This window comes from Amaranthus tricolor, chromosome 15 (genome assembly GCF_026212465.1).
Source record: "Amaranthus tricolor cultivar Red isolate AtriRed21 chromosome 15, ASM2621246v1, whole genome shotgun sequence".
Taxonomy (NCBI): Eukaryota; Viridiplantae; Streptophyta; class Magnoliopsida; order Caryophyllales; family Amaranthaceae; genus Amaranthus; species Amaranthus tricolor.
The window spans coordinates 13,619,885-13,647,361 of NC_080061.1; the positions used below are offsets into that span (position 1 = coordinate 13,619,885).

A 27,477-nucleotide genomic window follows, 5' to 3' on the forward strand; every position below is an offset into this window, starting at 1 on the left:
TCACTTACATGGGAGTTACTTTTCCATTGCTTAAAATAAATGCTTGTATCGGATTATTTGACGATTCCTAACACCATCTTATTAAATTTCTTAGTTCAGCTGTTCTAAAAAGTAGGAAATCTATTATACTTTTTCCAGAAACTTGTGCAAAGTTGGATGCCCTGGACAATTCATCACAGATTCTTATTGAGTAACATACACTGAATTACAAACCAGAATAAAAAGCCTGTAGTATGAGGGTAACTCTTCCATCAGCCTCTCCAGTTATCTTTAAGTTTCCGTATTTCTCGAAGAGCTTCTACAGCAGAGTTCGAACCCACCTTTTCCTGTAAAGTTCAATGAAAACATGCATGATTAAGTACGAGGCACAAAATAAAATACATCAAACGATAGCTTGGAGCTCACAATTTCCGTCCCAGACCAAAGGTTCAGTATCAACAGTGGGATCAGTATGTTCCTTGTATTTCTAAAGGAAATAAACAAACATACTCCACAATTATTCATATTCCATATGGTCGAACTTGCCTTCATTGATTGATGTCAGACTTTAGAAAATTTTTTGTCTAGAATATAAACACCTTTTAGAGCAAATATAACAATTAGTCGGTGTTGTCTTTATATTCTGAGAAATTGACAATGAAAACTAAATCTGACAAGGTGCTAGGAATTAGGGAGTTACAGAAAATTAACTCAAGGAAAATGTATTATTGCACAGTGGAATAGCAATACAAAGGCCTTCTTTCGAGAGGAAGGTGCTCTCCCAGTGATACTAGGTGTATAATATATTGCCTGCTTCTCCCTTCTACCCCATCCTCTATTATATAGTCAGATTCATAACAAAATTTCTTAAGTATACTCTTAACAAGGCAGCTAGGCTAACAAACTCATAACAACTTTTCTTCTAGATTTACTATATTACCCTTATCCCCAAAACTGAAATCATCTCCCGGTTTAGCAATCAATTGGTAGCTTCAACCATCTTCTAGTAACTTCTTGTTGGGCCTTCTAGCATAAGTGAAGCGGATATCTGTTTTGGGCTGGTTTCTTGCAATACCCCCCACCCAAAGATTCACCTTGTCCTCAAGGTGGAAGTTAGGATATCTGAGGTGGACTTCCTCAAAGGACTCCCACTTCAAAATCTTGCAAGCCCTTCCAGTGAATCAGGACTTCCATATTGGCTTGAGAATTGCGCACCCCAAGCACAGCCCAAGGTTCCACCTCTAACACCAAGTTAGCAGATAGTTGGGCAGGGGGATTGGTCGGTTGATGCCCTGCTCCTAAGGACTTCTTGAGCTGAGAGATATGAAAATCGGGATGAATTTTGGACCCTGGGGGAAGTTGCAACTTGTAGGCAACCTGTCCAATCCTTTCTAGCACAGGATACGGTCCATAGAATCGAGGTGAAAGTTTCTCATTAACACGCTTCACTAAGGACTATTGTCGATACGGTTGTAGCTTCAAGTAAACCATATCGCCTACCTGAAGAAAACCCTCCCGTCGCTTCTTATTCTCATATTGCTGCATATACACTTGGGCTTGTACCAGATGAAACTTCAAATCATCCAAAATGGCATCACGTTCTTGCAATTGCGTTTCTATTGATGACACAGTTGTGTGGCCAGCGGAGAATCGAATCAAATGAGGGGGATCCCTGCCATATACGGCTTTGAAGGGGGTGTAATTAGTGGCGGTATGGAAGGAAGTATTATACCAATATTCAGCCCAAGGTAACCAGCGAGCCCATGTGTGTGGTTAACCATTCACAAAGCATCTCAAATATGATTCTACGCCTTTGTTGACGACCTCAGTTTGGCCATCTGTCTGAGGGTGGTAAGCCGTACTACGCAGAAGTTGAGTGCCTTGTAATTTGAATAGCTCCGACCAAAAGATGCTCAGGAAAACCTTGTCTCGATCTGAGACAATGGAGCCGAGTACTCCATGTAACCTCACGACCTCGAATATGAATTTTTGGGCCATGTTTTGAGCAGTAAAAGGATGCTTAAGTGGAATGAAATGTCCATACTTGGTCAGTCTATCTACTACCACGAGTATAGTATCCCACCCTAAGGACTTGGGTAATTTCTCAATGAAATCCATAGAGATGTCCTCCCAAACCCTCTTAGGAATTGGTAATGGTTGGAGGAGTCCTAAAGGAGACAAGGTGGATAGCTTGTTTTGCTGACAGACATGGCAGTGCTGCACATAGTTGGCCACGTCCTTCCTCATCTCGAACCAGAACCATTCCTCGGCCAAGTGCTGGTAGGTCTTGAAGTCACCAGCGTGCCCTCCTACCAAGGAATCATGGTATTCTTTGAGTAATTTAGAGGTGAGCTCACATTGTTTTGGTATCACTATCCTCCCTTTGTACTTTAAAACCCCATTTTCCAAAGAAAACCATTTTGGTGTTCCTTCTCCCTTTTGAAATTGAGTTATCAGTCGTTGCAACGTGGCGTCCTTCGCTATGAAAGCCTGCACATATCCCATTGTAACCCACATGAAGCTACCAGAGCGCTACATGTAACCTCGGGGCTGTGTTGGCGTGATAGAGCATCGGCCACTTTGTTCGTAGGGCACGGTTTGTAATGAATTGCAAAAGTGTAACCCATCAGCTTACTAACCCATCTTTGGTATGCTTGCCCCACCTCTCTTTGTTCCAAGAGGAATTTAAGGCTCCACTGATCAGTGCGTATAATGAAGTGATGACCCAGCAATTAGTGCCTCCATTTCTCCACCGCAAAGACTATAGCCATGAGTTCTTTTTCGTATATAGGTTTACCCCGATTTCAGATGCCCAGAATCTTGCTGTAGTATGCGATGGGATGCCCGGATTGTAGTAAGACAACCCCTAACCCATGCCCGGAAGCATCTGTTTCAATCACAAAGGGAAGAGAAAAATTAGGTGCTGCTAAGATAGGGGCGTTTACCATGGCCGTTTTTAAGGTGCTAAAGGCTGAGGTGGCGGCGTCAGTCCACCCGAAATTTTCTTTGCGTAGTTGATCAGTCAATGGTGGAGCAATCTGAGCATACCCTTTGATAAACTTGCGATAGTATCCTGTTAAGCCAAGGAATCCCCAGAGTTGCTTCAAGTTCGTGGGTAAAGGCCAATCCAACACGGCCTGTATCTTGGAAGAATCAACTTCCACTCCGGCTGCAGAAATCACATGACCAAGATAGGCCACCCTTTCCTTCCCCACTTCACATTTCTTGAAGTTGGCAAAGAGTTGGTGGTCTGAGAGAACCTGCAGGACTTGGGCTAAATGTCCCTTGTGTGTCTCAATACAAAAGGACTATATACCAATATATCATCGAAGAACACGAGTACGATTTTACGCAGGAATGGCTTAAATACGTCATTCATAAGGGATTGAAATGTAGCCGGAGCGTTGGTTAGCCCAAAGGGCATGACCAAGAACTCGTAATGACCCTCATGGGTACGGAAAGCTGTCTTATGAACATCTTCGGGTTTCACTCGAATCTGGTGGTAGCCAGATTTCAAGTCCAGTTTGGTGAAAATGGCCGAACCCCCCAATTCATCCAGTAACTCATCAATGACGGGTATGGGAAATTTATCGGGGATTGTTTCTTTGTTTAAGGCCCTATAATCTACACAAAAATGCCATGACCCATCTTTCTTTTTCACCAATAAGACCGGACTAGAATACGCACTGGTTGAAGGTTGAATCACCCCTGCTCTGAACATATCTGCAACTAGTTTCTCAATCTCATTCTTCTGAGTTTGCGGGTATCTATAGGGTCTGACGCTGATTGGATTAGCTCCGCTACGCAGTATTATGGCGTCTTCAATGCGTCGTTGTGGGGGTAACCCCTCGGGTAGGTGAAACACGTGGGTAAATTCTTGTATTAATGACAGGAACTCTTTAGGGATGATTGGCTCTGACTCCCTTCCCCCAATTGGCTCAGTTCCAGGAGATACCCTTGTCCCTCCTTTTGCAGAGTTTTGATCATGGCTCTGAGATATTCCCGTTCGACCCAGATACGGATCACCCTTTAAAGTGATGGTTGTTCCTCCCAACTGAAACTTCAATGTCTGTGTTTTCCAGTTGGTTGAAATGGTGCCCAATTTCTCAAGCCATTGAATACCCAGGATTACATCCGAACTTCCCAAAGGAAGAATCAGAAAATCTTCGACGATAGTGACCCCTTGAAGGTCTAACACGACGCCTTTACATACCCCTTCCCCTTGTACTGTATCACCGGTACCCAATGTCACCCCAAAATTCTTGGTTTCTGTTGGATTAAGACCAAGCTGTTGGGCTGCGAGCTTGGATATGAAATTATGGGTTGCCCCTGGGTCAATCATCACTACTACGTCGTGCTCATTCATTATACCGGCCAGGCGCATCGTTTTGGGGCTAGTTAGTCCCATTATGGAGCTCAGGGAGACTTCTGGGGTCGAGTTTGGTTTTGGGTTTGGATGGGTTGTATAGGGTTCGTCCGTACTTACCTCCGTCACAGCAAACTCGCCATCCTCCGTCGCCTCCTCCTCCTCTTCCGTGAGTAGGACGCTTAACCCACGGCGCTGACAACGATGGTTAACCGACCATTTCTCATCACAACGGAAGCATAACCCTTGCTCCCTCTTCTGCTGAAGCTCTTTCTCGGAAAGTCGCCTCACCTCACCGGAATTTTTGTAAGGATTAAGGGTGTTTCGATTCGTGAAAGGATGGGGGGTGATGGAGTTGGGTATCTGTGTTGTTTTTGAAAGAGGGTGGTTTTGATTTTGGGTAGTGGGATATGGGTATGCTCGTGGGTTTGGGTTAGGGAGTCGCCACGTGGGTGGATTTAAATTCGGCTTAGGCCTTGGGCCCAATTTCCATTTCTCCTCAATTCTTAAAGATAGCTCCATAGCCTGATCCAATGTAATCGGAACCTCAATCCGAACCTCAATCCGGATCTCCTCCTTTAATCCCTTTATATATTGCCCTTTTGCTATCTCTTCTGGTACACCATCTATCAGGGCCAATAGTTCAATGAAACGGCGCTGGTATTCCGCCACTGTTCCAGTCTGCTCATGAGCGAGCCACTGCTCGTGCAACGTGCCGGTGGTGATAGCTCTGAAACGCCGGAGAATTAGCCTTTTCAGTGCTTCCCAAGAAGGTACCGTATGGCGCCGACGCTCCCATTGATACCAAAGTAACGCATCTCCTTCCAGCGCAACAATGGCGGCTTCTAGTTGATCTTCTTCCCCCAACCGGTAACAATGGAAGAACCGCTCAGCTCTGAGAATCCAACCGTCCGGATTCATACCGTCAAACAGAGGTAGGTCAAGCTTTCTCATTTTCCAGTTTGATTGACCTCCTGGGTGACCTCCTTCTCCACTTTCCACCTGAGAATGAGAAGAAAATGGGTTATCCCATGTCGACAGCGAACCGTTCAACGTGGAACGCAGGTCTGATCGGATTTTTTCTTGGCCAGCAGCCAGCTGATTATTTAGGTCAGCTTTGAGTGTTGCCAATGCCGTAGTTATCTCCTGGGCTACACGCGCCGGTAAGCCAGCCACCTCCTGTTCCAGCAAGTCCAACCGTTGCCCGTGATTTAATCTGGCCATCTGTTTCTTCGTTTTTCTGGATAGATTCCGCTCTGATATCAATTTGCTAGGAATTAGGGAGTTACAGATTAGGAAGAACTAGAAAAATAACTCAAGGAAAATGTATTACTAATATTGCACAGTGGAATAGCAACACAAAGGCCTTCTTTCGAGAGGAAGGTGCTCTCCCAGTGATACTAAGTGTATAATATATTTCCTGCTTCTCCCTTCTACCCCATCCTCTATTATATAGTCAGATTCATAACAAACTTTCTTAAGTATACTCTTAACAAGGCAGCTAGGCTAACAAACTCATAACAACTTTTCTTCAAGATTTACTATATTACCCTCATCCCCCAAAACTAAAATCATCTCCCGGTTTAGCAATCAATTGGTAGCTTCAACCATCTTCTAGTAACTTCTTCTTGGGCCTTCTAGCATAAGTGAAGCGGATATCTGTTTTGGGCTGGTTTCTTGCACAAGGCTTTGTAAAAGAACGTGTACCAAACAGTCTTAGGTCTCCTAAAGGTCCTTGAATGAGTCTAAGTGCTAAAATTTAACAGACGAGCTGAATTTACGAATGTGCTCCTGCTAACTAGACAGCTTAATGAAGATTAGTACTGCCTCTTCAGTGGAGGGGGTTATACACTTATTGCTCATTAAGCCATCTCCGTTGTTTTTTTTAAAAGCATCTATCACCACTCCAAAACATCTCATGAATACTATGCCCAAGTAACAAAATGAATTAAGCAGGGAAAAAAGGTTAAACTCTTTAAAAACAATTAGAAGATTTCAGTAACACCTAAGATCCTTTTTCTTTCACTTTAACTAAAGATATGTTTGATATAAGGAAAATGAGTTCAGATATCATCACATAAGGCCTACCAAGTACATTTCACAACAAAAAATTATTATATAAGTTTAGACTTTAGACCAACTAAGACAATAGAAGACTGTATTAACTTTGTTGGAACTATAACTCAAGACTTAACATTAGATGAATACAGAAGTTATTGGGACACCAATGTTTTAGTCACCTTGGTAGTTGGTACACAATAATATAGCATACACAAAACTCGGTGCAGCTTACACATCACAGCAAGACAGCGAATTGCAGACGCATACAACACAAATACCTGAATCTCAGGAAGGTCAACCCTCATGAATGGATTAGTTTCTAGCTCTTCTGCTATAGTTGATGGGATAGTGGGTGAGCCCGATTTTCGCTGATTCTGAGCCCATAACAATTTTTCCGCTATCTTTGCATTTTCGGGTTCAACTGTTAGAGCAAACTGGAGGTTCTTCACAGTGTACTGCATTTTAGAGACCAAAAGCAAACTATAAGGCCCATGGTTATAGCAGAGTACAGCATAAAGAATTCAGTAATAGTTAAATTTCCTGTAGTTAGTTCAATATTTCCAGTTTTGTCATATATCCAATTTTGATGATGAGAGATCGTCATAGGCGATGCTGATATGAGGGAAGGCTTTATGTCATGTTGTCATGTAAAAAATAAAGTCTCATTTTTCATGTGAAGAACATAATACAAAAGAATTGTACTTCACTTTACTTTATTATGCTCCTAACTAAGAAATATTTTCCTCTTATTCCCCTCCAGGACAAAGTGATGATTCAAGTAATGCTGAACTTCTGAATGTTGACTTGCACTCATATTCACAGTTTTGGTGGATAGATAAAGTTGTGGTTTTAAAAGATGCAGAGAAGTCCTAGCATCTGAAATCCTACAGCTTCCACAGAAAGCCATAGATATGTTTATCAAAGAGTAACTCTACACATTCAACTGTCTTTCCGTACCTAAGCCTTGTCCAGAGACAGCTAATTTGCTTAAGAGAACCAATTGCAATCCATATAAAGTACACCACTGATAGACACCCCTGAAGAAACAAAAGTTATAAGGAAGTTAAGAAGTCCCATTTGATCGCTTGGGCATGTGGCATCCAAGGCTCTACAAACAAATGGGCGAAACTACAAAATTGCAATTGTTACAGCGCAGGTCAGAAAGTAAAAATGCGGTAACGGTCGCGATTGCGGTAATGGAGCTGCAGTTTAGAGGGTGATGCCGCTATATCATAACGCCTGAATATCCGTCGAATCTTAAGACATCCCTTGATACAGCCCAAAAAGCGGTTTTATTACACATTTAAATGTGGAAAATATTGGTTCGTTTGTTTTTAAAACCTTTACAACGTGGCCAATGCAATGCGATGTGGTCTTGTTTTTACTCTATGGCGATAGTTAAGGTTGGCGACTTGGAGTTTGTGATAGCATATGCTATTCAAGAAAAGTCTTCCAACTTAAAATCCTCAGTTTCTGAGAAGAGTAATGTAACCAGAAGTCTGAAAGTCCTACATATTGAGCATGACAAAGGAAAGAACAGATGAGAATTTTTTTTTCTCAACCTTCTTGCAAGTATGACCTTTAAGGGGCGTTTCATTATTGGTATAAAATGATGGTAAGGAAAATGAATTTTAGTGTTAATTTCATAAAATGTGTCATTTCATTCCCATGGCAATAAAACTCACATTTTCTTCACAATTTTCCAATATCACCAAATACTACATTTTCAAAGGTTAATGGATGGGAATGAATATTATGAGGAGAAAAAATTAAATACAGTAGGACAATCATAATCACTATCAAGTAACTCCTATCTAACTTAATTCCCACTATTTATTTACAGATAATCAAACGGGTCAATAAAGTTTCCAAAAAGACTTCGTCTTGGCCAAAGGGAACAAACTGTTTATATAGCAACTTGAAAACTCTTGGGCTCTTACAGTTCAATTTGGATATGCAAGGATTTTAACGTCTAACTGGACTCTGAAGGGACAACAGTCACACGGATCAAGCAGCAACAATGTACGCAATAAATCAAGCCGCGTAACCTGTGGCAACTGGCAACTTACAAGAAATGGATTTCAGACTATAGATAGTAGCTGATTTCCTATGATTATTTTTTTGGTATTTTTAGCTATCAATTTAAATCCACAACCAAAAAGGAATAAATTGGAAACAAAAAGCTATGGGAACGGTTGGTAAAAAGCAAGCTAGAATACACAGTCAAATAGTTCAAAGTTCAAACAATACAAATAATCTTTGAAAATCATTCACCTCATGACCACAATAAACTCTAGTTGGCTTTGGCAAAGAACTCAAAGTCACACAAAGTGACTGATACATCTGCTCCGCTGTACCTTCAAAAAATTTTCCGCAGCCAGCAATGAACTGTGAATACAATCAAAGTCATATTAAGACCATCAAATTTATAAAGGAAACTACACGTGGAGAATAATGAGCTCAGGCCTACTGGCTTGAATGGACCCATTAAATTAATACCATCGGCCATTCCATACTCTGCAAATGTGACGACTATTTACTTTTTCTGTCGAGAAGGTCAAAAAGACTTCAATACACAAGAGATTTCAACTAGCGATCAAGGATAGCTAATAACCTAATACAATTTAAGAAAAGTGAAAAACAGCAACGAATATCAATACAAAAGAGTGAAACCTCCTGCCATACTACCAATGTGACAACTGTTTACTTGTTCTGTCAAGAAGGTCGGGAGGACTTCCAGCACACAAGTGATTTCAACATTGGTCAAGGCTAATAGCTACTACAATTAAACAAATGCAAAAAATGGCAAAGAATCCAATACAAAAGGGTGAAACCTCCTGCCATATTACCAATGTCAAAACTATTTACTTATTCTCGAGAAGGCCAGAAGGAGTGAAGGACTCTCAATACTATCGGCTATCGCTCAAGAAAAATAACTACTACAATTTAACAAAAGCAACATGACAATGAATATCAATACAAAAGAGTGAAACCTCCTGCCATATTACCAATATGACCATTATTTACCTTCTGTCGAGAAGGCCAGAAGGACTTCCAAGTTCCAATACACAAGTGATTTCATCTATCGATCAAAGATAATAGCTACTACAATTCAGCAAAGGCAAAATGTGTGGCAAAGAATTTCAATACAAAAGTGTGAGACCTCATGCCTTACAGCCAATAGTCTTACCATAGTATCTCCAGTGAAAACAGCAGGGCTCTCGTCTTCTTTTCCAGTTACATAGTAACTTATATGACCTTTGGTATGGCTGAGCAAAATAAATGATAAGAAACATATATAAAAATTTTAAAAGAAATGAAAATTCCAGCCAAATTCACCCAAAGACCTTGGAAAAAGCACTAATCATTATGTAACACAGGAACATAGAAGTAGTGGAGACCTAATCACAATGGTATTGCTTTTGTCCCAAACAAAGATGCAAAAGTAAATCAAATGAAGAAAAAAAACCAGTATAGACTTATTTCGGTTGTTTGGAAAGGTGACAAAACTATTTTACTGTGTCAAGGCATGAGGCAAAACAAGACATTTATGATACTCCCTCCATTCCTTATAGTTGTTTACATTTGCCATCTTGGATTGTTTCATTTATTGTTCCCATAAAAAATCTTTTAATTTATAACACAAATTTTGGACATAATGAACCTTTGTTCATTCTCATTTCAATATTTTAATAATTTTTATGGTCCCCACATACCTTCCAATAACTCATTTTAACATTTTTATATTGTTCATGGTCTCTACATGTTTCCCACTAACTTTATTAAAAAAAGGAAAAATTACCAGAATGTAGCTAATAAATTTTTTTCGAAAAAAAATCTAATAATAAAAGTTTTCAAAAATACCTATCAAAATTTTTTCTTTTCCAAAGAGTACCAACCAACGATTTCCTTTAGTCGACCCTCATCTTTTTGCTTTCACTCGCAATTGACTTGCACGTGAGCTTATTAATTGGCTTATTTCCCACCAAATATTCAAGCTACTATCACTCCTTCCCCCTTCTCTCCTCTTCTTACATTGCTCATAATTTTAAACCAAAAAATTAAAGCTTAAATTCACTACAGCAAAGGGCATTTAGTTGGACATCACATCAATTGAATATTGGGTAAGTAATTATCATCATCATTTAATTCAAATGCATGGATTAAAGGCTATTGATTCTCACTCCTTCAATAACTTTCTTTCTCTCTGTTCAATCTGAAGCCTTTAGCAAGCTCAATTCATTCTTCTACTTAATTGAACTTCTTGATTTAATTCTCATAATTCATTTGGATTTCTTCGGGAATAATGGGTAAAAAAAGAATGTTGAAAAGGGGGCATCATACAGGATAACTACAAAACAAAGGTTACTTTTTCTTTTGGTTATTTTTTTGTTCGAATCTTCCTGAAATTTGTTGCATGATCTCTGAATTTTGTATTGAATTTCATTTGTAATTTAATTGGTCCTTTATAAGCAAAAGGCAGAACTAGGGTTTGATTAAGCTGATTGATTAGCTAATCATGATTGTAGCTTGATTATTGCATTGTTATTTGATGTATTGCTCACTTTATACTTAATCTTATTTTGTTTTCACTTAATTTCTGGTAGGTTGTGTTTCAATAACAGATTACAGAACTGAATATTATCAAATTTATAGCCTCATGAAATCTATAAACATAAAGGTCTATTTAGGGGATTTTGTGACAAAAAGTAACACCGCTGTGTATGATTGGAAGGGTTTGAGTTTGCAAACATTAAAGGATGCAATATGCTACTTTGAAATAGCTCATTGGTTTAAGCATGGTTGTGGGTTTGATGATGTAAGAAGGATTTGGTATAAAAGGAAGGGATAGAGGCAAGTGAGGAAGAGAAGCAAAAAAGGAGGAAAAATTGGTGGAAAATGAGGCTTTTAATGATGCACATGCAGGTCATGCGCGAGTCAAAGCAAAAGATGACGGTCAACTAACAATAGTCGTTAGTTGGTACTCTTTAGAAAAGAAAAAGTTTTGTAACGTAGTTTTTAGGTACTTTTTGGAAAAAAAAATTATTAGGTACATTCTGGTAATTTTTCCTTGAAAAAGGTTAGGCCTGTTCAAAAAAACCCGACATGCCGACCCGTAGCTTAAATGGCGGGTCATAAAATTAAAAAAGTTATAACTTATGGGTCGGGTACCCCATCTGCTTTAACTGAATCGGTTCATGGGCCGTACCCGTTGACCCGTTAATTGTAGGGAAAAGTTATCAGGATCGGGATTCTACCTAGGATCGTTGAAAGGGTAGGATCGAAATCGGTAGAATCGATCGTAGGATCGTGTGATCCTACAAATATGCATTAATGTGCTTTGGATTACTGATCATCAATTAAATTTGATCTTTTTTTATGTTTTAAGTTGTAAGTAAAAACTTATTTGACTTCGTCTATTCAATTTTAAGAAAAAAATACTTTTAATAGTCACTTTAAACTGCAAATTTAGAAAAACTTGAATTTTGTAAAAGTATTGATATAATTATTTTAAATATAAATTTTTATACATAAGTTAAATTTGGATTATATGAAAATATTTTACAATAAAACTACCCTTGTAGGATTGGATCGTAGGATCGTAGAATCGTGTTAAGATCCTACCACTTAAATTCTTGAGCTAAGTAGGATAGCACGATTCTACCACATTAAGATCCTACTTACAATCCTAATCGTTCGCCTATTTTTGGATCGTGGAATCGTAAATCAGAATCGGGATTCTGATAACTATAATCACCGCTTCACTTTAAAAAAGAAAAATGTTCTTCGAAGGCAAACCTTACTTCTAAAGTGCTAATACTATTGCTGTAATGTTGGATGCGTTGTTCCCTGTCCAATTCCATTTCTCATTCTCTTCTCCTTCTTTATTTCTTAAATCTTGTTCCTCACATGTTTTTCTCTCCTTCTTTAATTTTTCAATGCTATTAGTACTCTAGTAACAACAAATGCACCAATGACAATACCTAAATTTTTACGGTATTTGTTTTTTTTCGAGACTACATTCTGATTTTTTGTTTTTGTTCATGGATTTGTTTTTTGTTCTGATTGTTATTATTGTCGAGACTAATTTCGGATTTTTGAGACTAATTTGTCCTTTCTTCTAATTTATTTGTTCTTCATCTTATTTTTCATTCTTCTTGTTTTAGATCTCGAATTTGGAGACAATTGGAGACAATAACAAGGATTTTATGGAGATACTTCAAGTGAATGATGGATGATAGACTTGTTATTGATACCTTGATAGCTAAATATTTGATGTAATAATTATTCAATGTACTAAGTATTTTTTTTAAAAAATCCTTATATTGCTTATTTTTGCCATCCAAAAAACAACAGATAAATTATGCCACAAACTGCAGCACCAAATTCATAAAAAATGTCATAAATAAAACTGGGTACCTAGTACCTGATTTATCCGGATACCCGGATAAATCAGGTCGGGACACCGGCCGTTAAAATAGGTACCCGATAACCGTGTACTCGACTTTTCCGGTACCCAAAATACCGATTACCCGGTTATGAACGCCCTTAGTTGTGATCCCTATATTTTTTCCACTAAGTTTCTTTTAAATTTTTTTTTATGTTTATGCTCCCCACTTTTCTCCATTAAATTCATTATTCAATAAAATAATATATCCACCATCTAAAAACTTCTATTTTCCTTAATTCTCGTGAACATTCCTTGTGGGAACTTCTTTAAGGAACGAACGGAGTAAATTGCCAGATTCAAACATGTACTTCAGACCAGGCAATCCATACTTTCTCAATGACCTTGAACCCCTCCCCAAAGAAATAATAAGATTTACATCAGAGGCCATTCGACCAAGGGGAAGAAGTGAAATAAATTTCAATTTTGTGTTATCAGAAGTGTTCAATTTGAAGCGCTATTTCTCAAACTTTAAATATTTGCATAGCCCAAACTCCATAAAATAAATCCATAAACAACATTGCAATTGCACTCCTTTCGACATGCATATAGAAATTCCTTCATACCTTAATATCATGAGAACCTGGAGACAGAAGACAAGGCATCAACATTCTTAGAGAAACTAGAAAGGGTAGGCTAACTATAAAACTCGTCTAGAAAAGTCTTAGAAAAAGAAAATTACAGATCACAAACAACCATATCCATTGACAATCAATAGTTATGAGGCAATTCAAGCCACCCATTTTGATTATAAGCAGTGTTTGAAACTATTTTAAATAGATAACTCATATGTACAGTAATCTGAATCATAGAAAGAGTGGATTTCGTGTGTGTGTGTGTGTGCATACATACATGCCAACATACAAAAGTACACAGCACATACATGCATGGATGAATGGGTCTGTATTTTTTAACTTTTTTGTACAAGGTGCATGCTAAATATAGTGATAAAATGAAGAAACATGCAAGCATGGCTCCACACAGAAATACAAAAACAATCCAATAAAAAAGATATAAAAATTTATTATAAAGATATATCAAAAATTATAACATTTCAATTCAACCCTCAAAAATATTATCCTATAATCTATTTCGACAAATTTTCATATCTTGGAACGGACGAGTAATAAGATCCCTAAAAATATTACAAAATAAACCATTCTCGATAAATTTACCAAACATTCATCCATTCGTTGATCTCCCATTTTATTACGCAATTTTGTTTTCACAGTATTTATTGCAAAAAAATCCATCCATTGTAGTTGTTACAATAGGTGGAACCAAACAAGCTTCAAAAGCAAAATAAACTAATGCATACAAAGCATATTTATTTTGTTTTCATTAAGATTTGAGAAAGATCTAATTCGTTTATTTTATCAAAAAGATAATCATCATGCATATTAGCAATGTAAATCTTAAGCTAGAGTTCAACTTTTATAAGATCATGATCTGAAAAATCATGTAGATAAAACATACTCAACTTTACCAACCTAACAAGAACAAAAGGATGAAATGAACCAATAGGGCTAAAACAAGCTACGCTTTAATTATTATTATGATTGAGCTAAATTTTTTTTAGTGATATTAATCGGCATAATCACTAAGGATATATTTAAACTAATACGTAATTAATTAGTTAAAAGATGATCGATTTGTTGTACACGTTAAATGAATCTAACATCCAAAGATGATATATAATGTTTTTAGCAAGACTTGTAAAAGTAGGCGTTTCAACAATACATACATGTGTTTAGTGTATTTTAAAATGTTTATTTATCTACTCCTATAGATTAAAAACTCTTCGACATATAAGGAACAATTGAACATCATTCCTTTTGATTTAATCCCATTATTTGTTCTAAAAATCTTAGACATAAGAAGAAATTTTACAATTAAAAAGTATATCGGCATGTATAATCCAATCACCAGTTCATTTATCATGTATGCAATCTTTAGTACTCCCAATAAGTAATAAGTATTAAATAGCAACTTAATCACAAAGCATGTCCTAACTCAATTAGTTGAGCATGCACCATCCATCCTTAAGGTCACAATACTCACATATTCGATTCCAAGCAAGAGCACACAAGAGAAAAAAATTTCAAGTTGTGCCCTCATGCGGACGTGTAAGATCATGTGGGACCACCCCTAAGTACCCATGTACACACAAACACAAACGCATACATTCATTCATAAGCGCATCTAGACATGAGAAGGTCACACACTAAAAGTCAAATTAAGATAGATGTAAAGCAAAATTCTAAAATTTTTCTAAGCACACACTCTTTCGAAATGTACTTTTCCTAATCTAAGATCAAAATACTGCAACATCACATTATATAACACTAGTTCCACTTTTAAAACACAAATGCTGTGTAACGTACAAATTGTGAGCACACCTACTTACCATGGTGTATGAAGACACAATACATTAGTTTCAGCTCCAAGTGAGATCTTATCACCATTATCCATTTTATCTGTACACCCTTTCACATTGTCAATTGAACCACCAAAAACCTTGATTCCAGGAACTAGTGTTTTAATTTTCTCATTTCCACCAGCATGATCCCTATAAAAGGAAGAGTTTGACATACAAGCATAGAACATTACAATTACCATATCGAAGTGTCAAAAATTGTAAAATGTCCAAAAGCAAAGCAATTAAATCTTTAACCAAGTGGAACAAGAGAGCAAGAACTAACATTACAATTACCATATGGATTTTGAATAATTCTTCCCAAACAACGCAAAAAAATCATTTGAGTACTTAATAATAATCCTTAATGACATGGAGGCAAGTGATGAAGATTGACATCATTTTTGATAATAAACCTAAAGGAAGAATATTTGAAGAATTCAAAAACCATAAAGCCATATTTGTAAAAAGATTTGGGAAAGCATAACATATCATCATATAATATACCAAAGAAATGATAACAAGATAGCAACGACTATCACAATACCCATTCAATAACAAGAATGGTAGCAACAAGCAAAAGAAATATAAGTGGGATATTCATTAAGAGTAATTCTATAAGTAGTATACTCTTGAGAGGTACGACAAAAGAAAGCATAAAAAAGGGGATCCACTTCTCAAGCCAACTACAGGGAACGCTAGGCTTCTGATCATTCAAATTATTGGCTTAAATCTAGGTCAATAAGGAAAGATCTTCCTAATAAACTCATCCTAAATTACAATATATGATCATTTATCGATTTACAATCCCAACTCCCAAGGGAAATCTTACCAAATCTCACCGAAGGAACCAAGCAATTACTTCTAGTAAGCAAAAATTAATTAGAAATTTTGTGAGCTATCAAAAAGAAGGTAAAAATTTAACATGATCCTTTGAACACCTTCCAAGTCTTTTGCATCCATATTGTCCAAATGGCATCAGAAAATGATGTAACGCATCTTTTAGCCTTCAGACTCTTTCCATCAAATATTCAGTATTAAATGAGCAATAGGCATAGGGACTATGAGAATTATGAGAATTCAAAATAACAAATAAGCACTAGATTCTAAGTTTTTAGACTTCCATAAGGGTGGCAAGGAATATTCTGCAATTGAAGCCTATGTGCAATAACCATTAGCCAACCTGTTTCGAATTGCCACGAACTAGAGTTGCATCATAGACCCAGGAATCATCATTATAGACCATGGAGCTCCACTGTACTTCATAAATCCTTACATCCTAGTGTTAAGCTTGCTCATAGAGATAATTCTAAACTAAGAAGGTGTTCACTAGCAATCACAAGAACAATACGCTTTTAGGTTGGTAGCTTTATTATAGATCAAGGGTCTCCATTGAATTTTAGGAACGAAGCGTAACATCCTAGTGTCACACTTTCTGATTAAAAAAATGAGCTCACCCATAACTAAGCTTTCTCCTTTTAAAGAATTTTCTTTAACATCAAGGAAAAACGATTAGTCATGTTACAAATGAAATATCATGATTTTTATATAACTATGTCTATAAGCCCACCTAATCTAGAATTTATACTTGTTATGGGTTAAGAGCCCAAAAGCCACCACTACTCCTTGATTTTAGAAGATAAGTCTTTGGGAATTTCTAAACTAATTTGGGGACGACATATATTAGACCAAGCTAGAAGAGTTTTCCCTCAATTATAATATCCTCCTATCCATATGTAATAGGCTAAATGAACATGTTCCCCCAAAAGGTCTTCTACATACTATGAATATCTAGGCATCTAGCTAATTAGAATTTGATTCTTCAACTCATTTCGTCATTAAAGGGTCACACTCACTATATATTAGCTTCTTAGAAGTTCAAAAATACCCAAGATATCTTAAAGTGTAGATTGACTCAACCAGAAACCCAATGAGAATATGTACTTTATTTACATTGGAAATGCCACTAAAAATATTGCTTCTGTCAAAATTAGCTTTAAGATGGGAATTTCTAGAAAACTAAAGAAATTTCTGCATAAGAAACTAGATAAAAGGAACATCAATTTTGTAGAAGAGTTTTAAATCATTATTAAACATAAATTGCATAAAAGCTCCTCATGTTTGGGGTGTAATGAAATCTAGATTGAGAGCCAGCTCTTGCAAGTTTTATAAGATAGTTTTCATAAACAAACAAATGAACCTTATTTAGCACTATTTCCACACAATCTTTTTGTGTTTTATAATATCATATTTTGTTGATAGATTTTGAAGAGTCAAAAGCAATCGATCCCTTGACAAAAGACTGGAAGCCAGGACCAACAAGAAAAGGCGCTAAAAGGTTAATCAAGAGAATCATAAGTTATTGTTAAAAATAACCTTCAACAAGCACCTAGAAGATGGATGACCTTTATTATATCCAATAATCAATTTAATCGCTTAATATATTAAGGGTCAAATAGCTTTTTGTACGCCTTTTTTAATGACTTTTGACTTTTTAGCTAGTTGGAGTAAACAACCAAAAAAAACATGTTTCATTCATATATTGTTGTTCTATGTTTTAAACCAAAATGAAAAAGCTATTATGAGTACCTTTTTCTATTGGCTTGTTCACCTACTTATTCTCTTGAACAACCAATATTAAAATTCACCACACATCTTTATAAACAGTTTTCCTATTTAGCTATCTTAAAAGCTAACAAAATGGTCAACACTTTGAGTTGGCCAAACAAGCCTAACAAACTAACCAACAACCATTACTTAATGTCTTAGGATGTAACTCGTTGTATGCATCTTCAACTGCTCGAACTAAGTTGTCTATTGATTTTGGCATCTTCTTGTGCATAAGAAATTGAATGCTCCTAAAAAAAAAGTTCTATTATGTTGCAATCGGGGCTATTAGGTGGTTGTTGGGTCAAAAAATGTGAATCCATCTTGATGGTAATGTTATTGTCATTCAAAAAAAACCAAGGCGTATGTTGCAATCGGGGCTTAGGTGGTTGTTGGGTCAAAATAAATGTGAATCCATCTTGATGGTAATGTTATTGACATTCTTCATCATCTTGAGAAATATGTGCTCTACAATTATCTTGTTGAACGAAAATTACCTTTGGTCTCTCATTTGGCACTTTGCTTTGCTTGCTGGTATGATTTGATATATGAGCATGTTTCTTGTGGCTTGTCTGTGAACAGATTATATTGGCTTTGTCTTCCGTTCACTTTTTTTCCTATTTTTTGATGACCTTTGTGCGGGAACTATTCCCGTAAATGGGAACATCTCAGTCTTACCAACAAAGATACACTGTCCCCGATCACACCATCTTGGTCTTGCAATGCATCCCCTGAACATTACTTTTGGAATGAACTCACATGATTTGTCAGATCTATTAGGTTTTGGTTCATTCTTTGCTAAATAAACTCTTTGTGATTTTCTTGATAAATAAAACCATTTTTCATCAATGTGCACATAGTCGATTAAACATTTATATTTTGGTGTTGTGGTGATTATATCAAGTAAACTAAGAATCCAATGAATTTTTACCAATTTGTTTTCATTTTATATTTTTGGGGTACATAGAATTAGAATGAGGCATCAAATCTCCCATCATTTTCATTCTCCATACCATGGATGGTGCTAAGTCTAATTTACTCGCGAAGTCACTTATACAAATCTATCCCCCATTTGAATGCTAGCAATGTCTGCATACCCTTTTTCTACCACATTTATGATAGTTGTGATCTAAATCATATTTTTGACATGCTTGCTTCTGTTTTCTGCCTTATTCCACAAAAAACTGATGCTTCTTCGGCTATAACCGAACTTTTCGACTATTTTGTCAATTGAACCATGAGGTAGTACACCATTAACAGAGATGTTAAGTAAATGAAGCAATATTTGTTGTCGCATTTGGTTGGTTATTCTTTGCTTATGATGGTGGAGGTAAATTTAGGTCAAATTCATGCTCAACAATGACCATTTGAGTCCCCTTCAACCAAATTTTGGTTTACTTCTTCCACTGAAGCTTCTAACTCATCATCTCCATGTAAATTAGTTCCAATTTCAGACTCATAGTCTGATAAATGCTCCATGAAATAATGCCAACATCTGAAGCTTTTTTTTGGTTAGCTGTTGTCGAGTAATCCTGCTATTGAGTACTACTACTATTTTTGGGTATGAATATGGGTATTACTACTGTTGTTTTTGAAGATGTTGAGTACAGTAGCTCTACATTAATACTGGCCTTGAAGTTGGGTTATTGTTGTTCTCATATTCTATTGTTGGGTATTTATACTTATGTAATGTAAGGGGTAAAATTTTGCTAATTGTGTTTATGTAATCTAATGGCTGAAATTTGCTATGTAAATATAATCTAAAGACTATAATTTTTGTATCTTCCAAAACAGCCTTTAACCCTTGTATTTGATTTTAATTGGTTGAAAATACCAACAATGATTTGTAATTAGGCATTGTAATTGTAATTTTCTGATGTAGTTTACTGATTTAATAAAAAAAACCTTCAAATACCTCTTTAACATCATAATTTCTGATTTCATATTTCAATACACTTAATGATTTCATTCATTGCAATAATTACAAGTAAAAAATATCTTCAACAATAATGAGTTCCTTGGTTCCTTCCCATATTCCAAATGAAAAGGACATAAAAGATCCGAGGAAGTAATTTTAAAAAGTTAAAACTAATTTTAAAATGTAGTTTGACAATTGTTTTTTCATTAAGCATTTTTAAATTAACAAAATTTATCTCTTTCAAATTGTTGATAGAAGGCCTATTTTCTGAGAAGGCCTATTTTCTGAGAGCGATACAAAAAACAAATGGGGTTGTATTCTTTGCTGCCTCAGTGCAAAGTACTACATTTTAGATGATTGTCGTGCTTATTGGGTTGTATTCTTTGAAACTTCCCTTGTTAATTTTAATGATATTTTCTCATCATGAATAATATTGTGAGGCACTCTGCTAGGAATTAAAGGGTTACAGGAAAAGAAAATAGGGAATTGAATCAAGGAAGATGTATTACTAATATCACGTAACAGTTCAGCAATGCAAAGAATCCTTCTTTCGAGAGGAAGGTGCTCTCCCGGTGATACTAGTTGTTTAATTTTCTGCTCTCCTCTCCCTTCTATCCCATCTCTATTTTATAGTCGGGTTCATAACAAACTTTCTTAAGTATACTCTTAACAAGGCAGCCAGAATAACAAACTCATAACAACTTTTCTTCTAGATTTACTTTATTACCCTCTACCCCCAAAACTGAAATCACCTCCCAGCTCAACAATCAATTGGTAGCTTCAGCCTTCTTCTGGTAACTTCTTCTTGGGCCTTCTAGCGTAAGTGAAGCGAATATCTGTTTTGGGCTGGTTTCTTGTAATACCCCCCACCCAAAGATTCACCTTGTCCTCAAGGTGGAAGTTAGGGTATCTGAGATTGACTTCCTCAAAAGATTCCCAAGTAGCTTCAAAATCTTGCAAGCCCTTCCAGTGAATCAGGACTTCCATATTGGCATGAGAATTGCGCACCCCAAGCACAGCCCAAGGTGCCACCTCTAACACTAAATCAGCAGACAGTTGGGCAGGAAGATTGGTAGGTTGATGCCCTACTCCTAAGGCCTTCTTGAGCTGAGAGATATGAAAAACGGGGTGAATTCTGGACCCTAGGGGAAGTTGCAACTTGTAGGCAACCTGTCCAATCCTCTCTAACACAGGATACGGACCATAGAATCGAGGGGAAAGCTTCTCATTAACACGTTTCACTAAGGACTGTTGTCGATACGGTTGTAGCTTTAAGTAAACCATATCTCCCACCTGGAAATGGCCCTCACGTCGCTTCTTATTCTCATGTTGCTACATATAAACTTGGGCTTGTACCAGATGAAACTTCAAATCATCCAAAATGGCATCGCGTTCTTGCAGTTGTGTTTCTATTGACGACACAGCTGTGTGGCCAGCAAAGAATCGAATCAAATGAGGGGGATCTCTGCCGCATAAGGCTTTGAAGGGAGTGTAATTAGTGGCGGTATGGAACGAAGTATTATACCAATATTCGGCCCAAGGTAACCAGCGAGCCCATGTGTGTGGTTTACCATTCACAAAGCATCTCAAATAAGATTCTACTCCCTTGTTGACAACCTCAGTTTGGCCGTCTGTTTGGGGGTGGTAAGCCGTACTGCGCAGGAGTTGAGTGCCTTGTAGTTTGAACAGCTCCGACCAAAAGGTGCTCAGAAAAACCTTGTCCCGATCTGAGACAATGGAACTGGGTACTCCGCATAATCTCACGACCTCGGATATGAATTTTTGCGCCACGCTTTGAGCAGTAAAAGGATGCTTAAGTGGAATGAAATGTCCATACTTGGTCAGTCTATCTACTACCACGAGTATAGTATCCCACCCTAACGACTTGGGTAATTTCTCAATAAAGTCCATAGAGATGTCCTCCCAAACCCTCTCAGGAATTGGTAATGGTTGGAGGAGTCCCAAAGGAGATAAGGTGGAGCTTGTTTTGTTGACAGACATGACAGTGTTGTACATATTTGGCCACGTCCTTTCTCATCCCGAACCAAAACCATTCCTCGGCCAAGCGCTGGTAAGTCTTGAAATCACCAGCGTGCCCCCCCACCAGGGAATCATGATATTCTTTGAGCAATTTAGAGGTGAGCTCACAATGTTTTGGTATCACTATCCTCCCCTTATATTTTAAAACCCCATTTTCCAGAGGTAACCACTTTGGTATTCCTTCTCCCTTTTGAAATTGAGTTACCAATCGTTGTAACGTGGCGTCCTTCACTATGAAAGCCTGTACATAATCCCATCGTAACCCACACGAAGCTACTAGAGCGCTACATGTAACCTTTGGGATGTGCTGGCGTGAGAGAGCATCGGCCACTTCGTTCGTAGGGCCCGGCTTGTAGTGAATGGCAAAAGTGTACCCCAGCAGCTTACTAACCCATCTTTGGTACGCTTGTCCCACCTTTCTCTGTTCCAAGAGGAACTTAAGGCTCCACTGATCAGTGCGTACAATGAAGTGACGACCCAGCAAATAGTGCCTCCATTTCTCCACCGCAAAGACTATGGCCATGAGTTCTTTTTCGTATATGGGTTTACCCCTATTTCGAATGCCCAGAATCTTGCTGTAGTATGCAATGGGGTGCCCAGCTTGTAGTAAGACAGCCCCTAACCCATGCCCGGAGGCATCTGTTTCAATTACAAAGGGAAGAGAAAAATTAGGTGCTGCTAAGATAGGAGCGTTTACCATGGCCGTTTTTAAGGTATTAAAGGCTGAGGTGGCGACATCAGTCCACCCGAAATTCTCTTTGCGCAGTTAACCAGTCAAGGGAAGAGCAATTTGAGCATACCCCTTGATAAATTTGCGACAGTATCCTGTTAAGCCAAGGAATCCCCGGAGTTGCTTCAAGTTCGTGGGGGTAGGCCAATCCATCATAGCCTGTATTTTGGAAGAGTCAACTTCCACTCCGGCTGCAGAAATCACATGACCAAGATAGGCCACCCTCTCCTTCCCCACTTCACATTTTTTGAAGTTGGCAAAGAGTCGGTGGTCTGAGAGAACCTGCAGAACGTGGGCTAAATGTTCCTTGTGTGCCTTAATACAAGGACTATATACCAGTATATCGTTGAAGAACACGAGTACAAATTTACGCAGGAACGGCTTGAATACGTCATTCATAAGGGATTGAAATGTAGCCGGAGCGTTGGTTAGCCCAAAGGGCATGACCAAGAACTCGTAATGACCCTCATGGGTACGGAAGGCTCTCTTATGAACATCTTCGGGCTTCACTCGAATCTCATGGTAGCCAGATTTCAAGTCTAGCTTGGTGAAAATGGCTGAACCACCCAGTTCATCAAGTAACTCATCAATGACGGGTATGGGAAATTTATCGGGGGTTGTTTCTTTGTTTAATGCCCTGTAATCTACACAAAAACGCCATAACCCATCTTTCTTTTTCACCAATAAAACCGGACTAGAATAAGCACTGGTTGAAGGTTGAATCACCCCTGCTCTGAGCATATCCACAACTAGCTTCTCAATCTCATTCTTCTGAGTTTGCGGGTATTTATAAGGTCTGACGCTGACTGGATTAGCTCCACTACGCAGTACTATGGCGTGTTAAATACGTCATTGTGTAACCCCTCAGGTAGGTGAAACACGTGCTTAAATTCTTGTATCAATGACAGGAATTCTTTAGGGATGGTTGGCTCAGATTCCCTCTCTCCCTCCAACTGACTCAATTCCAGGAGGTATCCTTGCCCCTCCTTCTGCAGAGTTTTGACCATGGCTTTAAGAGATATTCCCGTTCGACCCAGGTAAGGATCACCCTTTAAAGTGATCGTTGTACCATCCAACTGAAACTTCAATGTCTGTGTTTTCCAGTTGGTTGAAATGGTGCCCAATTTCTCCAGCCATTGAATGCCCAGGATTACATTCGAGCTTCCCAAGGGAAGAATCAGAAAATCTTCGACGATCGTGACACCTTGGAGGTCTAACACGACACCTTTACATACCCCTTCCCCTTGTACTGTATCACCGGTTCCTAATGTCACCCCAAAACTCCTGGTTTATGTTGGATTAAGACCCAGCTGCTAGGCCGCAACCTTGGAGATGAAATTATGGGTTGCTCCTGGGTCAATCATCACTACCAAGTCGTGCTTATTCATTATACCGTCCAGGCGCATTGTTTTGGGGCTAGTTAGTCCCATTACAGAGCTCAGGGAGACTTCTGGGGTCGAGTTTGGGTTTGGTTGGGTTGTGTAGGGTTCGTCCGTACTTACCTCCGCCATAGCAAACTCACCATCCTCCGTCGCCTCCTCCTCCTCTTCCGTGAGTAAGACGCTCAAACCATGGCGCTGACAGCGGTGGTTAATCGACCACTTCTCATCACAACGGAAGCATAGCCCTTGCTGCCTCTTCTGCTGAAGTTGTTTCTCGGAAAGCCGTCTCCTCTCCCCGGAATTTTTGTAAGTGTTAAGGGTATTTCGGTTCGTATAAGGGTGGTGGGTGATGGAGTTGGGGATCTGTGTTGTTTTTGAAGGGAGGTGGTTTTGATTTTGGGTAGCAGGATTTGGGTATGCACGTGGGTTAGGGTAAGGGGTACGCCACGTGGGCAAATTTAAAGTCTGTTTGGGCCTTGGGCCTAATTTCCATTTCTCCTCAATTCTCATTGACAGCTCCATAGCCTAGTCCAATGTAATCGGATCTAAGATCCGAACCTCAATCCGGATCTCCTCCTTTAATCCCTGGATATATTGCCCTTTTGCTATTTCTTCTGGAACACCATCTATCGGGGCCAAAAGTTCAATGAAGCGTCGCTGGTATTCCGCCACTGTTCCAGTCTGCTCATGAGCGAGCCACTGCTCGTGCAACATGCCGGTGGTGGTGGATCTGAAACGCCGGAGGATTAGCTTCTTCAGCGCCTCCCACGAAGGCACTGCATGGCGTCGACGTTCCCATTGATACCACAGTCACGCATCTCCTTCCGGTGCAACAATGGCGGCCTCCAGTTGATCCTTTTCCCCCAACCGGTAAAAATGGAAAAACCGCTCAGCTCTGAGAATCCAGCAGTCCGGATTTGTACCGTCAAACAGAGGTAAGTCAAGTTTTCGTAACTTCCAATTCGTATGGCCTCCTGGGTAGCCTCCTTCTCCATTTCCCAACTGAGATTGAGATGAAAATGGGTTATCCCCGTAGATGGAGAACCGTTTATCAGCGAAGAGTAAAGGTCTGACCGGATTTTCTCCTGGCCAGCAGCCAGCAGGTGATTGAGGTCAGTTTTGAACGCTGCTAATGCCGTAGTTATCTCCTGGGCTACACGCGCCGATAATCCAGCCACCTCTTGTTCCAACAAATCCAGCCGTTGCCCGTGATTTAATCTGGCCATCTAATTCTCCATTTTGGAACGTTTTTGCTCTGATACCAATTTGCTAGGAATTAAAGGGTTACAGGAAAAGAAAATAGGGAATTGACTCAAGGAAGATGTATTACTAATATCACGTAACAGTTTGGCAATACAAAGAATCCTTCTTTCGAGTGGAAGGTGCTTTCCCAGTGATACTAGTTGTTTAATTTTCTGCTTGCCTCTCCCTTCTATCCCATCTCTATTTTATAGTCAGGTTCATAACAAACTTTCTTAAGTATACTCTTAACAAGGCAGCCAGAATAACAAACTCATAACAACTTTTCTTCTAAATTTACTTTATTACCCTCTACCCCCAAAACTGAAATCACCTCCCAGCTCAGCAATCAATTGGTAGCTTCAGCCTTCTTCTGGTAACTTCTTCTTGGGCCTTCTAGCGTAAGTGAAGCGAATATCTGTTTTGGGCTGGTTTCTTGCACACTCGGCATTAAAACCTAATACCTTCAATCTAGCAAAATGACCCAGATTTAGAATGATTTACTTTACTATAGTTATTAACCATTCTATTACCCCAAGGACATTATATACCTTCCCATATTTCGTAACATTTCCCCTATTAGTGATAACAAACAGGTTATTTTCAATAAGAGGTGCACATAATTCCATGAGCCACTTTGATATAGATGATATTTTAATTTTAATTTTAAAGTGAAAAGTATTTACCCTTCCTCAGACTTCTATAAATAGGAGTCACAAATAAATGATATCACACATGCTTGGGGTATGCTGATAGTTTTGTTTTTGGCCTATTTTTTGGTTGCGGTAAGTTCAAATCCTTATCAAAATAAGGTGATGCGACCTTGTTTTTGCACTATTATACCAAGGCATGTGCATGAAATGTGTAGAGTAAGAATGACTCTAAGTATACTTTTGATAAGCTCTATGACACTAAAACTAAAGTTCAAAAATAAAGTAGCTCATCATCTCATAAAGTAGCTTTATTTATTTCAAAAATAAATCAACTCTATTCCACCAAATATCACTAAAACTCTTCTCTTTAGAAGCATCCAAACAAAAATGAAGTCATAGAAGAAATGATTGAAAAACTAAAGTTCAAATCACAACAAAAGGAAAATATCCATATCACTACTCCTACATCCTTCAAGACACAACTAAAATATAGAAGTAAAATGATACATATATGAAATCTTAGTAGCAATTGGTTTTATAACCCTGATATAGTAATTGGTTATCACATCATGCCAGACGAAGGCTCCCCCATTTCAGGAATCTGCAAACACCCCAAAACCTTACTATAAGCCTAACAGTTCCCCAAATTTGATCAAATTTATATCTTATATCTTAAACGTACTCTAATTCCAACTCAGGGAAGCCTGGTGCACAAAGCTCCCAGTAAGCAAGCATCCAAGAAAGTGTCCCACCACAGAGGTGTAACCGAGGCAAACATTAACATGCATGTATGCAACAGGTTGCTACCAATACAACCTTTCACTCACACACCAACACCAAACCTAAATCGGTGCAGGGTGCAACAACGCTTCAAGGACTCAAATTTCAGTATTTAATACTCAAATCAACCCTAAAACAGCCAAGTCTTCTTTTGGATTATACAGTTCACCACAGAAAAATCATTCCGACCATACATCAATTCGAAATAATTTGTCAACACAATCATAAAAATGAAACTGTAACAACCCTAAAGCAATAAAATGCAATAAATAAATATTACCAGTGATGATGAGTAGTGAAAACAAGTTTGACATCAGCACCATTTAGTTTAGCAACATCTAGAACTTTCTCAGGCTCAACAGGGTCAACAACAGCTGCTTCCTTCGTCTGTTCATCAATTATCCTATTTTAATTTTTAAAAAACAAAATAGAAATCTTAATAACTAATTTTCGAAGACGAAAAAGATGTAGAGAGGATGAAATCAGCGAAGCCTTAAATATAGAGTAAAATTAGGCGAAATTGGAGCTTACAAATAGGAGTAATTGTCTTCCAAACAAGGAATATGAAGGATTTTCATTGTTTTTGGTTTGTGTCTGAGAAAAAAGTGTTACGATTGTAGCATACAAAGAATGATGAAATAATCGAAACGTTTTTGATGTTTTATTTAAAACAGAAATTCTATATTTTGGGTGTCCACGTGCCGAGGAGTTCAACAGGTTGGGGCGGAGCGGGTCGGGTATCCGACCCACTTGACCCATTTTTTAAAAGTTAATAAAATAATTTTTTTAATTATACTTTATACAGTTGAATCGATCCACTTATGTATTTAATAATATCATATAAAAATATTTTTAAAA

The 27,477-nt window shown here is 38.1% G+C and overlaps 1 protein-coding gene and 1 pseudogene across 1 annotated transcript; both read right to left on the reverse strand.

Moving 5' to 3' along the window:
- Positions 1-27,257, reverse strand: LOC130800686 (hydroxyacylglutathione hydrolase cytoplasmic). The gene is made up of 7 exons (XM_057664280.1): positions 27,151-27,257; positions 26,900-27,022; positions 15,262-15,423; positions 9,597-9,675; positions 8,681-8,794; positions 6,685-6,861; positions 1-326 (listed from the first exon to the last, which is right to left on the reverse strand). The coding sequence occupies exons 1-7, from the start codon at positions 27,195-27,197 to the stop codon at positions 252-254; spliced, it is 777 nt and encodes a 258-aa protein (XP_057520263.1). The 5' UTR covers positions 27,198-27,257; the 3' UTR covers positions 1-251.
- On the reverse strand, positions 2,764-6,670 carry LOC130800685 (uncharacterized; annotated as a pseudogene).
- Positions 27,258-27,477: the final 220 nt, after the last annotated feature.

Bases quoted from the DNA above. Each gene is read 5' to 3' on its own strand.
- LOC130800686 (XM_057664280.1), bottom strand. From the start codon at position 27,197: ATGAAAATCCTTCATATTCCTTGTTTGGAAGACAATTACTCCTATTT. The intron at 9,676-15,261 runs GTAAGTAGGTGT...TATTTTGCTCAG, and splicing joins TTGTGTCTTCATACACCATG to CCATACCAAAGGTCATATAA. The intron at 327-6,684 runs GTATTTGTGTTG...TGAACTTTACAG, and splicing joins TTGACCTTCCTGAGATTCAG to GAAAAGGTGGGTTCGAACTC.